Source organism: Cygnus olor, chromosome 16, assembly GCF_009769625.2.
Source record: "Cygnus olor isolate bCygOlo1 chromosome 16, bCygOlo1.pri.v2, whole genome shotgun sequence".
Lineage (NCBI taxonomy): Eukaryota > Metazoa > Chordata > Aves > Anseriformes > Anatidae > Cygnus > Cygnus olor.
In genome coordinates, this window is record NC_049184.1 from 1,730,377 (window position 1) to 1,743,942 (window position 13,566).

At 50.8% G+C, this 13,566-nt stretch overlaps 1 protein-coding gene and 1 pseudogene across 2 annotated transcripts; both read left to right on the top strand.

Annotated features, from left to right (window-relative positions):
• The first annotated feature begins 1,736 nt into the window (after positions 1-1,736).
• LOC121079162 (antigen-presenting glycoprotein CD1d-like) lies at positions 1,737-6,366 on the top strand. 2 transcript variants are annotated; one of them, XM_040576048.1, is made up of 6 exons: positions 1,737-1,892; positions 3,041-3,298; positions 5,057-5,338; positions 5,422-5,706; positions 5,844-5,940; positions 6,036-6,366. In XM_040576048.1, exons 1-6 carry the CDS (start codon positions 1,754-1,756, stop codon positions 6,040-6,042), a joined length of 1,068 nt encoding a protein of 355 aa, XP_040431982.1. In that variant the 5' UTR covers positions 1,737-1,753; the 3' UTR covers positions 6,043-6,366. The 2 variants fall into 2 exon arrangements, with proteins under 2 accessions (XP_040431982.1, XP_040431983.1); XM_040576049.1 differs by having other exon boundaries at positions 1,738-1,892; positions 3,107-3,298.
• On the top strand, positions 3,325-3,506 carry LOC121079344 (annotated as a pseudogene).
• Positions 6,367-13,566: the final 7,200 nt, after the last annotated feature.

Here is a 13,566-nt window from a genome sequence, read left to right on the forward strand (position 1 = left end):
CTCCACAGCACTGTGGGGTGCAGGGAAGCAGAGAGGTGGCCTGACATACTATGGCATGGAAGGAGAATCCCTGGAAATGGCGTCTGCTCATTTACTGCAGCTTCCTAGCAATGGGACCTGTGTTACATGCATTGGGGCTGGGGGGTCATGGCCAAAGGTGCCCCATCCCCATCCCAGCTCTGGGATCCTGCCCAGCTGAGTACTGCCACTCCAGAGGTCCTATGATAATAGGGAACGGTCTTCCCCTGGACCTGCATAGCGCTTTGTCTCTCATCAGCTGGCTCAGCCACAATGGGGGTGGGGGCTGTCTCTGCTTGGGGTGCTGGAGACCTGCACCCCAGAGAGGAGCTCCTGGAGGATCCCTTTCCTCCAGCCTGTGTCTGGCCCAAAGCCAACAGCTGTGGGGCAGCCTGGAGATGCTTGCCACCTCCTCCCTGGGCAGCCCAGGGTCAAGCAGGTGGCATGGTAGGTAGCCCTTGTCTTTGCATTCGGAGGGTGCAGGGTACCCCATAGCAGCTCTTCCCTAGTACAGGGCCAGGAGGATGGAAGTTGTTATCCTCTTGGGACTGAATACCAAAGGTGTCATCACCTCTATTGGAGCTAATGTAGCCCACAGTGATGGAGATGAGGTGCCATCAGTAAGGAGAGGGAGGCACAGGGACAAGGCTTGAGGCCCCGTGCATCTGTTTTCTCCCAGCATCATTTTCTGGGCTGTCCTTTCCCTGCCTGTTCACCCTCTTCTACCTGAGCAGGTTGACCCCAGTCTGTTGCAGCACCTTTTGCCAGCAAAAGTGACTAAGGGCTTGCAGGGTGTACTGGGGCTCCCCAGAGCACATCCTCGTCACCTGCTGCCCATCGTGCCCTGCTGCTCATTGCATTCTGTGTGGCGCTTGTGACTGTCAAGTGTCTTCCCCCTTGCAGGGTCCCCACAGGAAAATCCCCAGCACATGGCGGAGACCCTATGTCATGGCACCAGGAGGAGTCGTCCGTTTCCTGGCAACCTCTTCTGGCATGTCAGAAGAAGCGATTTCCACCTCCACCACCTACTCTGGCACATTTATGACCAGTGTTGGACTCCTGAAGAAAGGTAGTGAAAAACTGGTGCGACTATGTTGAACGGGTTGGGGGACAGGGATAGCCACAAAACGGGGAAAGATGAAGGAATTTAGGGCTGTTTGGCTGTAGAGGGAGAAGAGAGAGGGAAGGACCCAAGCGACATCTCCAACCTCTGACACAGGAAGATGTTTCCAGTTGGTGCAAAGCTGCTCTGGCTGTGGGACTTGCTATCACTCACTCTCTGGGCTGGTTTGGGGTCCAAATCTCCTCCATGTCCTACTGCTGCCCCCTTGCCCATCTCCTGCCCTTACAAAAGGCAGAAAGATAGGGGACAGTAACCCCCACAATGTAGCTGATGTCTGGAAAAGAGCTGTGCTGGACCCTGACTCTGAGTGATGTGCTACCAGGAAGGGCAGTCAGAACAACCCCAGTGCTCTCTGCCAGGGCATTGCAGGGTAAACCCTATTACAGACCACCACAGGCCAGGCTCAGCTGACATCTCCCTGGGTCTTGCAGTCTTGAGGGTTAACCCACTGAATTTCCCCCACTACTCACAGCCCTGGGCCAGCCTTCCACCACATCCTCCTGAATGACTGTAGCGTGCCAGGACCACCCCAAAACCACAGTGCAGACCCCATTGGCTGCTGATTCCACCAGCACTGCTGGAACTGCCCAGGCAGAACAGCAACAGAATGAAATGTGCAGCTGTGGCTCCTGCAGCCCTTTCCTCCTTGTGCTGCACCCACTTCTGAATACTTGGGGCTTCACCACTGGCAGCATGCAGCTCCCTTGCCTTCTTCTCTTCATCCTTCCTGGGATGTGGGCAGACCCAGAGGGTAAGTGGCACACTCCTATCTGCTCCATTCTCTCTACTGTGGGACTCTACAGGGGTGGCAGGGAGTGAGACCCAGGGAGACGAAGATGCATGGGGAGATGATACCCGCCACTTAGGTGCAGCACCCAAAGGTGCCCTATCTCTGCCCACCCCCTCTGCTCCCATGTCCATCTCTGGGCTCACTGCCCTGCACCATCCTGACCAGACCAGTGGTGATAGCTCCAGCACAAGGGCCAAGGGCTCCCAGACAGGCTTGGGGTGCTGGTGTGTCCCCAAAGGTTCCGTTTTCCTCCTGGCAGTCCATGGGCACGGGTGGGAGGGTATCTTTTCCCCTCATGGCACAACAGTCCTGCACTGGGCTCTAACTGCTTAAGCAGGTCCTGGGCACTGCTCTGAGCATGTGGGATCATTTCTTTTGCCATTGAAAGGTTGCTGGATCCTTTGCATGCTTCCCCTATGGTTAAAGGTTTCTTTTGCAGCCACAAGGAGCCTCCACCTTTGTCCTAGCCTGCATTTTCCATGCTGGGGTCAGGTGCTCATTGCACTCCGGGCAGGGGGGCTCTTACTGTCCCAATTCAGGCCTTGCTTTGTGCCATCAGTTCTCAGGGCTTCATTCAGCACAACAGGAATCACTGTGTGAGTGTTGGACTTGCTCTCCTGCCTCCTGTCAGGATTCAGTTTCCCATGTGTGCTGCCCAGCAGCCCCCCCTCACCACAAACCTAGGCGAAATTCACCTCCTCCCCTTCCCCGTTGACAAGATTTCCCGCACTGTGAGCAGGTCTCTGGTGGACCTGGGTCCCTGTGTGAACTGGTGGAACTGTTGTTCCCAGCCACAGACAAGATCACCCCTGCTGTCCCCTCCACACAACCAAGTGATAGCTCTCAGGTGCTCACATCAGGGTGGTGAAGCGGTAAAAAGGGAATTAGAGAAGAAGCAGAGAGAGAGGCTCATCGAGGCAGTGGAAGGAAATTGCAAATTGTGTGAAAGCAGCTAGACAAGGGGATTTCCCCTGCCCTGCCCACCTGCCCCATCTCACCCTGCCCATCCCTGAGGACCCTGTGGGCCACTCCTCCTCCTGGGGCCCCCTGCCCTTCTCCTTCATCCTTGTGCTCCTCAGCATGACCTTCTCTCCCTTGTCACCCCACAGGCTCTCAGAAACTCCACCTATTCCAAACCTTTATCTTCTACAATAGCAACTTTGTGGACCTTTCAGGCTGGGCCACCTTGGAGGACATCATCTTCGCTGCCCTGCAGAAATACACCCGGGAAATCATTTACCTCCAACCATGGGTCTCCCCAGCCCTGCCCACAGATGAGTGGGAAAACCTGCAAAACCTGTTCAAGATCTATGTGCACAACTTCATTCTGTCATTTCAGGACACAGCTAGGCTGCACCAGATTCCCTGTGAGTACTGGGTGATCCTCCTTTTCTTACTTAAATGGCAGGGGAGATACCATGATTAGGCAGGTGGTTTTCCCAGGGTGAAGCTCATCCCCTGCACTTTGGGTGTGCTAATCCCTGCGATTTCTGCAAATGAGGGAAACTCGATAATTTCTCCATAGAATAAACTCCATAAGTTCTGGTAGTGGAAGAATGTGTTCACACTCTCCCCCCCACCATTTTTTTTTTTTTTTTTTTTTTTTTTGACGTGGCTAAGTGATGGGTCTAGCACTTGCAGTGCTACAGGGTTGAGGCAGAGTGGCTCAAAAGCTGTGCGGAGGAAAAGGATCTGGGGGTGCTGATTGATGCTCGCCTCAACATGAGCCAGCAGTGTGCCCAGGTGGCCAAGAAGGCCAACGGCATCCTGGCCTGTATCAGGAATAGTGTAAGCATCAGGACCAGGGAAGTGATTGTCCCCCTGTACTCTGCTCTGGTGAGGCCGCACCTCAAGTACTGTGTTCGGTTCTGGGCCCTTTCACTACAAGAAAGTCATTGAGACACAGGAGAGTGTCCAGAGAATGGCTACAAAGCTGGTGAAGGGCCTGGAACAAAAGTCCTATGGGAACTGGGATTATTTAGTGTGGAGAAGAAGAGGCTCAGGGGAGACCTTATTGCTCTCTACAGCTACCAGAAAGGAAATTGTGGAGAGCTGGGGGTCACCTCTTCTCACAGATAACTAGCGATAGGACAAGAGGAAATGGCCTCAAGTTGTGCCAGGGGAGGTTAAGGTTGGAAATGAGGAGACATTTCTTCTCAGAAAGAGCAGTGAGGCATGGGAATGGGTTGCCCAGGCAGGTGGTGGAGTCACCGTCCCTGGGGTTGCTTAAGAAAAGCCTGGATGTGGTACTTAGGGATATGGTTTAGTGGATGATATTGGTGGCTGGGGGATGGTTGGACCAGATGATCTTGGAGGTCTTTTCCAATCTTAATGATCCTGTGATTCTATGATTCTATAATTTTCCTGAGGACAGGCACAGAGCTGTGAGTAGGAGCTCAGAGCCAATGTCAGTGGCTTTCCTAAGCAAGGGCTAGCAGGAGAGCAGGAGATAGGCCCTATCTTGGGGCAACGAGCCCCCTGAACCGCCTGTCCTGCACCAGGATGTCCTGGTCCCCGGCATAACCTTTAGAATCAGAGAATCAAAGAATCAGAAAATCCCAAGTTGGAAGGCATCCACAAGCATTACTGAGTCCATCTTTGGCTGTGTTTAGCTCCACTTATGCCCTTATGCCAGCCTGCATATTCCTCTCTGGTCACCCCAAATCCCACCAGCGAAGTCCTCCAAGACTGTGGAGTATAAGGTCAACCTGTTCTGTTCTCCTTTGTGGTATGGGAAACAGAGCAAGTGCCTGGCTCTGCACGCCATTCCAATGCTGGTGTCCTATGGGCAGGGTGCAAGGCAGAGTGGCACCACCCCTGTTACCACAGCCACACACCTGCACCCCATGTCCTGTCATGCTCCCAAGGTGGTGGTTCCCCCTTTGCTGTGCTCCTGACCCAGCTGCAGGAACAAGCGGCTTGAGGAAAATGAGCTCCAGGGCTCACAGGCAGGTTTCTCATTCAGAGCAGTTCTACCCAGCACAATGAGCAGTGACATGCGGGAATAATTTGGGGTGCAGAGGGAAGGGGGAAAGGCCTGTGCCCAAAGAAGTGAATGCTGAACTGCAATTTCAAGCTCTGGCTCCAGCTCAAGGTACACTCCTGATACCCACCCTCCCCTCCAGACCCTTTTGTGTTCCAGTGCATGACTGGCTGTGAGCTGCACCCCAACGGCTCCTACACAAAATTCTACCGTCTTGCCTACAACGCTCACAACTTCCTCAGCTTTGATGTGGACAGCAGCCACTGGAAGAGGTGGCAGGAGAGTGAGCTGGCGGTGCATGTTGAGAGGGAGTTCAACAGCTTCACTGACTTTTCCGCAATACTGCAGCACTTCCTCAACATCACCTGCATTGACCACATGAAGAGATTCATTGAATATGGCAGGGCGGCTCTGGAGAGACGAGGTGAGAACACCCAGACCCCAGCATGGCCCACTTCAAAGCTCCTCCGCTGGGGCTCCCCTTACTCCTTCACTCTTGCCCCCCAGAGCCACCTGTGGCCACTGTCTTTGCCCGCATGCACGACCCAGCTCAGCTCCTGCTAGTCTGTCGTGTCACTGGCTTCTACCCGCGACCCATCAGTGTGGCCTGGTTGCGGGATGGCCAGGAGGTGCTGCCAGGCCCAGCACTCAACACCAGCGCCATCCTGCCCAATGCTGACCTCACCTACCAGCTCCGCAGCATCCTCGTCGTGGCCCCTGGTGATGGGCACACCTATGCTTGCCGCGTGCGCCACTGCAGCCTGGGCACCCGCAGCCTTCTCATCCCCTGGGGTAAGTACCACCCACAGTGATAGGGTGTAGGCAGTGACCCAGAGCCTGGTACAGGAGATGGTGAGCCCAGCTCCAACAGCAACTCTGGCCATGTCCATCTATGCACTTGCAGCCCCACTCTGTCTTTTCTCCTTCAGGCAGCTCCAAGGTGGCCCTGGGCATTGGTGTAGCTGTTGTGGTGCTGCTCACCGTGGCTGCGGCCCTCATTGGGACTGTCTGGTACTACAGGCACAGGTGAGATCTCCTTGCCAGGCCATGCTGGTCCTCTCTGCTTGGGGTATGGGTTGAGAACTCTCAACTGGCCCTGCTCACTGCCATCTCTCCTGCAGGTGCTGAGAGCATGGGATGCACCAGCCCCAGGGATACTCAGAGGCCATGCCAACCCCCTCAACTTCCTGATAATAAACTGCTATTTTAAACCCTCAAGCCTGTAGTACCCCACTATATGCTGTGCCAAGTACCAAGGAACACTTGGCATCACACAGCTCTGTCCCACCCTGGGTGGGCCAGGCAGAGACCTGGGGCAGTGCAGGGCCCACACTCCTTACCACAGGGAGAAATGAAGGGAAGCCTCCTGAGACCAACAGTGAGTACCCGGCCCTATGCCCCTGTCCTGAGGGGCATGAGGCTCCTCATAAAGTGGCAGGACTCAGTCAACACCAACACAAGACAGAGGAGCGATGCCAGCATAGGGGGGCGGGTATCGCCTTCCCCTACCCCAACCCCTTCAGGAGCACATCAGCACCTCTGAGCCAGGGTTTGGTCCCTGGGATCCAGGAATGTTGACAAATAACTATGGGGCCAGCACCCAGCTTGGAAGGGCAAAGAGCCCAGGCATAAGGTTAGGCAGTGGGATCAAGGTTCACCTGCCCAGTGGGATGGTCCAGTCAGAATCAGTCTCCATGGTTTAGTCCCAGGGCAGCAGCGGATGAAGAGGTCTGTGCCACACAAGGTGGGGAGCTCCAGGCACAAGTGGCAGCAAAGGACACATCTGCCAGGGACAGAAAACATGGCCCATGACCAGGCAGGATGCCAACTCACGCTGGGGGCTGGCAAAGAAAAGTTGGATAACCCCAGGTGATGGGGTGCCACCACAGCCATTGGGGACCCCACCTATAGCTGGGGGTATGGCCTCACACTCACCCAAATTCTGCCCGCATTCACAGCCCTGGGCCAGGATGTCTCAGCTTAACTCCCATCCTTTCACGTGACCACATGGGCAAGGGGATCCCCCTTCTCCACCTATCCAGGTGCTTGCCCTCAGCCCCCTTCCCGCTGTGTCCTTAGCTCTGTCCTTGCATTCCTTCTGCCCTTTCCTGTGCCTCTTCTTCACCCCTACATCTCAGCGCTATTTCCATGTCCCTTCATATCCCAAAGCACCCCTCTCCTGTCACCCTTCCCCATGTGTCCCCACCCTGTCCTGTGTCTCCAGCTCTGTTCCTGTGCCCCTTCTTCAACCTAGTGCTCCTATGCCATACCTGTCCCTTTTCCCTACCCCCAACGTCCTTTTTCCTGTGCTACACATTCCCAGCCCTGGCCATTTTCTCATCCCACAGTGTCCCTTTGCTGTCTCCCACATGACCCTAGTCTGTCCCCGCAGCTCCCTTACTCTTCCCATGTCCTCTCTGCTGTGTACCCATGGCTTTACCCCATGGCACAAGGCTGAAATGGCCCTTGGACTCACCCACCCCAGCACTGACAAAAATGAGAATAGGATAAAACCATTAGACTATTTATTATTCTCATGAACATACAAAAGAATGGGCAAAGGAAGTAAGGAAACAAGTAACTGGCTATGAGCGTGCTGCGATCCAGCCCACCCTGCAGCACAGCCACCTAGTCCCCTGGGGTTCAGGGGCTATTTTAGGGGTGGCTACTTTCCCAGGAGAATGGAAATGCCTCAAGGCAAAGGTGGTGCCAGGGTCGATTCTGCCCTACATAGCCCTGCTCTGTCCTGCACTCATCCCTGCTTGGAGCCAGCATGGGGAGGCAGGGGGTTGGCACCTGTAGTGGTTGTACCCTGCTGGGCAGCTGAACTCCACCACAACTGCTCTCTCACTCCCCTGCCTCAAAAAAAAAAAAAAAAAAAAAAAAAGGGGGGGGAGAGAAAATACAATGGAAAAGGTTCAAGGGTTGACATAAGGACAAGGAGATCACCCACCAATTATTGTCACAGGCAAAACAAACTCGGCAATAACCTAGTTTATTGCCCAAAAGCAGACTAAAAACACCTTCCATCCCCATCTAGCCTCTTCTACATCATCCCCCCGAGCAGGGAATGGGGACTGCAATCAATCCGTAATGAGAGAGGGAGTTAAGAGAATCTTAGTAGACAGGATGCTGACTAATGAATACCTAGATGATTGTATTAAAAATAGATGTTGCTCAATGTCTTTACTTACTACTGTGCAAATTAACTGAAACAAGAAGTCTTGGGGCCCCTCACAAAGGATGGTTCCTGATAAAAACAGGGAACCTGTCTCAAGAACCGGCTGAGACTGACCCTGTGGTTTGGACAAGAGCCAAGGAGCAGCTGAGTTTGCACAAAGGCAGGGGGTCAACTAGTGGTGATGAAGAAGAGTTATCAGCCTTCATCCCCACAACCCGCAGCGACCACCACAAGGAGACACTGCACAGGTGCAGATGGGAGGAGTTCATGGAAATGACTTCTTGGAACTAATTTTAATATGAAGTGGGGATAGGTCATGCATATGTATAGGAGCATTGGGAAACTTCATGCATATGTAACTCTTTACCACATATAACCAAGGCAAGTTGCCGTGTTGGGGTGCACACAACTTTGGTGGGACTTCCCCCCATGCTGCCCAGCGCTGAATAAACATACCTACTTTACAGTCTTACTGATTGTAGAGTCCGTTTTCCACACATCAGTAACACTTCGTTTCCACTGTCCCTTCACAGTCATGCCCCGGCTCCAGTGTGGGGTCCCTCCCATGGGATGCCGTTCTTCCCGAACTGATCCTGCGTGGGCTTCCCACAGGCAATAGCTCTTCAAGAACTGTTCCAGTATGTCTCTGTACTACGGCGTCCATCCGTCAGGAGCAAACTGCTCCAACCTAGGTCCCCCATAGGAGGCAGTTCCCTCCAAATCACCTGCTCCTGCGTGGGCTCCTCTCCACGGGCTGCAGCTCCGGCCCGGGGCCTGCTCCTGCAGGGGCTCTCCATGGGCCGCAGCCTCCTCCAGGCCACATCCACCTGCTCCACTGGGGCTCCTCCATGGGCTGCAGTGTGGAGATCTGCTCATCCATGGTACCCATGGGCTGCAGGGAGACATCCTGCTTCACCATGGGCCTCTCCACAGGCCGCAGGAGAACTTCTGCTGTGGTGCCTGGAGTACCTCATGCCTTCCTGCTCTGACTTTGATGACTGCAGGGCTGTTTATCACTCCTCACTCTCCTAGCTGCTATTGCGCAGCAGGTTTTTTTTCCCCTTTCTTAAGTATGCTCTCACAGAGGTGCAACCAACAGCAGCAGGTCCCTTTTGGAGCTGTCTGAAACTGGCTTTTATCTAACATGGAGCAGCTTCTGTAGTCTTCTCACAGAGACCACCACTGCAGACCCCTGCTACCAAAACCTTGCCACATAAACCCAATACATTCCACTTCTCGCCTCTGTGAAGAGCATATTTAAGAATTATCACAATATACTCTTACATTGCAATCATTACAATCTTCACAAGGCTCTCTTCCCTCAAAAAAAAGAAAAAAAGAAAAAAAAAATCCCCACACCAAAATAAACATATCATCACAACACTGACAAAGAGGACAATTTACACACATTCCACCCTTCGTCCCTTCACTATATTATTACAAAACATATTCCACACAATTATTACTTTCTTAAATGCTTCACAACTATTACATTCTTAATATCTAATCCATGTTTTACTCATGACCATAACTGGTGGGTGATCTTCCTGTCCTAATCTCAACCCTTGAGCCCTTTCCATGGTATTTTCTCCCTCTTTTCCTTTGAGGAGGAGGAGTGAGAGAGCAGTTGTGGAGCTCAGCTGTGTAGCAAGGTAAAAACCCCACACCCCTCCACTTGCTCTTGCTCTTTGGTCACTTATATATCCAGTTGTTTCTAGGAACTTCAGGGAGTTTAAGCATGCTCATCTTTCAGTAGTCTCTCTTATCATCCCTATAGCCAACTCTGTAATTGTGTTTGTGTTTATCATTTCCAGTCTATCTATGTCAAATGTTTCTTGTGCAGTCATCCCTTGTGGAATATGCACCTCATTGGAGGCAACTACTTGAATTTGACTCACAGTGGAGTAATGCTTTTTTTTTTTTTTTTTAATAACTATATAAGGCAACACAAAACAAAAACAATCCCCCCCACACACACACAAAAAAAAAATAAAACAATCCATTCTCTACTGCCTCCCCCCCCAACTTCTGTTCCTGTGTGTAGCCAGTTGTCTGAGGAAAGCAGATGGGACTTGGTGTAAAAGAGCTTTAACATCCTGCTGGAGCCTTTAGTGGAGAAGTCTCATGTAAGGAAAAGTGAAGTAAGTGGATGTATGTAGGACCTTATGGGACTGCTTTTCCTACTTGCCTAGACCTCTTTAGGAGACACATTGGATCAATGTCAATTGGAGAATGCTGCTACCAATTCTTCTCAAAACTCAAAACTCAAAAAAAAAAAAAAAAAAAAAAAAAAAAACCAAAGCTTAAGTATAGAAAATCCTTTTTAACAAGTGCCCATTGAAAATTTCCCGTTTAATTACGCTCTTGAAACCTCACTAATTAACTACAAGTCTTGAAGACTTGATGAAAATTGCTGAATTGTAATGAACCTCATGATATATTTGGTGTTGAGTCCATGAAACTTAGGTAGTGAGAGGAGAATGAGGCTATGGAATGAACTGTTGGAAAAGGTTTCAGAAGGAAACGTGGACGTGTTCTGGAGTTCTAATGGGTCTCCATGTGGGCTGTTACTGACAAAGCCTCTCCATGGGCTTGTTAGAGCAAATAATTGGAGGCCACGATTACAGCTACTCAAAGGCACTGTGCAAGCGACTCTGATGCTGAGTGAACCCTTGGTTTGTTTGGTGAAGGAGCAAGTCCAAGTCCTGGCCCCTAGCTCCTGGGAAGGGAGGTTCTGTCCCTCATACATGGCTCAGGGGTCTTCCTGGGCTGTGTGATGTGGGGAGTGCCATGTTGTGTGAAGGACAATGATATACGACACCTCCTGGCCTCCCCAGAGGATTTTAAGGAGGCAAGAGTGCACCATTGTCATGAGAACAGCTGTTCATGAACCTCAGTAGCAGAGACAACTGCCATAGCCACAGGTGTGTGAACTACCTCAATAATTTTCTCAGACAGAGTCTTCTGTGAAGCCAATTTATTTGTGATTGCAATAGCGGGCATCCTGCAAGCAGCAGCACCCAGCAAAAGTATATCATAACCTTATATTCCCAATTACCCGACACTTGATTCCTCCCGTTTCCTCATTGGCTGAGTACTGCAGGTTCACAAACTACTTGACGCTTATTAGTATTCCATATATGTATATATTTTTTTGACCAACCATTAATTTCTCCTTTTTTTTTTCCTTCTTCTCTCTTGACTAGAGGCCCCATGATTTTTTGTTTTTACTGATTTCGCACTGCTCATCCTGTTTTTCTTAGCTATCCTCCTAATTTTGGGACAGCAGAACCTTCCCGTTATCTTCTTAACATACTCCCCACTGCTATGCCACTGTGATGCCTACACAATCACTTTTGAATATGCAGTTAGTGGAATTTTCCGCTGCAAAAACACATTCTACTGCAAAAACATAACTTTGATGTTCACAATTCTCCCATCCTCTTTTCTTACTACTATTTTTGTTTTGTACCTCTTCACATCTCCCACTCTTAAGTTTTTAGAACAGTAGGGTTCAATATTTTTCTTCATATGTCACGGGAAATGATAGAAACACAATGCCATTGTTACTAGAATACTAAAAATATGTTGCTGGAGCCAATCCCATTCAGGCAACCAAGAGGTCAATTTTTGCAAATGTCTCTATATTCCCCAGAAGGTGTCATCTTGGGCCATCTCATATAAGATCTTGGTATTCTTCAGGCGCCTTGCCTTCAGGAGTCTAGCAGGGCAGACTCGGCAGATTGAGCAGCACCACTTTGCCAGGGGCTTGGAGCCCTTTATCTTGGTGATGCAGTTGCACATGACTCACTGTGGGGGGCACCGTGCATCCCACCCGCAGCTTGCCCCACCATTCTGTGCCAGCGCTGTTTTCCTGGAACTAGCAGTACCTGGAAGTAGCAGTACTGTAGTGTTTTGGCAGCACTAGGTGGTTTGTCAAACACCATGGCTTGTTCTTTCCCTGTGGCATGGCCAGGCTGGGACAGCCACAGATCCTGCGGAGTGCGCATTGGCCCCAGAGCCAGGCAAGAGCTACAGCTCGCAAAGACTGCACCATCTGTAACCTGGAGGAAGCTCAGGGCCTTGCTCCTGTTGCTGCGACTTTCCAGTCCACTTCAGCAAATACTGGTGTTTGCTTCGCTCTGGCATTGCCAGCCTTGGATTTTCTTTATGGATTCTGCACTTGTTCAGGAGTGATGTTCTAGTAAATCCTTTCCAGCTGCGTATGGCTCATGGTGTTAATGGTTACATAGTGTGTCATCACTACAGCAGTTGGTACATGTCACTGCAATGGTATTATAGTAAGACTCATGCATATTGATGAAGAATGAATTTTGATGTAGCGGTGTAAAGTGCAGTGGTGATAGAAGCGAACAAGCACAGTGGTGATGGAACCAGAGGTGTCCTCAGCAAGTACCAATCCAGCACCACTCACCGTCTCTGCTGCCCTGAAGGGCTATTATGACAGATGGAGCCCAAAGTCATGCACTAAATGAACTCAATGGACATTGTAGAGGGATGGCCCATAGACTAAAGGAATGATACCTCTGTGTATGTTATCAAAAGGCCAGAAAGGTGGTGATTATTTAGGATGTCACAGAAAGTGTGAGACCTGAGCATGCTGTAAATGGTATGGAATAAGGAGTGGATATTGTCCTGGATATTTCAGCTGAAGCAGTGTCAATTGTCTTCATTGTGGCTGGTGTTATGCCACGTTTTGGATTTAGGAGGAAAATAATGCAGATAGTTAACACTGATATTTTGATTGTTGTGTTTACACAGAGCCAAGGATTCAGCTTCTCATGCTGCCCTGCCAGCAAGGAGGCCGGGGGTGCACAAGAAGCTAGGAGGGGTCAGGACCAGGACAGCTGATGCAAACTGGCCAAAGGGATATTCCATACCATATGACATCAGGCAGGAGAAAGAATACTGTGAGGGCTGGCCAGGGGGGACACTGCTGCTTGGGACTGGCTGGACATCAGTCCATTGGGGTCTTTCAAATGGACAGCCCAAAGTACACTTTATTTTAGGGGCTTGCTCAGAAAGGAAGCAAGCCAACATGTCAAAGAATGGCTAGGTCCCATTGCTGCAGTCTGCTCCAACACCTCAATTCAGTAACTCATCTCTTAATTCCTTCCAGACCTCAGTTTGGAGCATCCTTTTTCCTCCATTTCCTTCATTTCCTTCCTTTCTTGGGCAGAGTGACCATGAAATGGTAGAGTTCTCTACTCTTGGTGAAGTCAGGAGGGGGATCAGTAAAACTATCTTGGACTTCCGGAGGGCAGACTTTGAGCTGTTCAGGACACTGGTTGACAGAGTCCCTTGGGAGGCAGTCTTGAAGGGCAGAGGAGTCCAGGAAGGCTGGACACTCTTCAAGAAGGAAATCTTAAAGGCTCAGGAGCTCAGTCTGGCTACTGCTGTAAAAGATAACAAAAAAATGTTTTTATAAATACATTAACATGGAAAGGAGG

What these genes read in the sequence shown, in the direction of transcription:
- LOC121079162 (XM_040576048.1), top strand. Translation starts at nt 1,754, where the DNA reads ATGTGCAGCTGTGGCTCCTGCAGCCCTTTCCTCCTTGTGCTGCACCCA. An exon ending in GATGTGGGCAGACCCAGAGG is followed by an intron (nt 1,893 to 3,040) that starts GTAAGTGGCACA and finishes GTCACCCCACAG; the next exon opens with GCTCTCAGAAACTCCACCTA. An exon ending in GGCGGCTCTGGAGAGACGAG is followed by an intron (nt 5,339 to 5,421) that starts GTGAGAACACCC and finishes CTTGCCCCCCAG; the next exon opens with AGCCACCTGTGGCCACTGTC.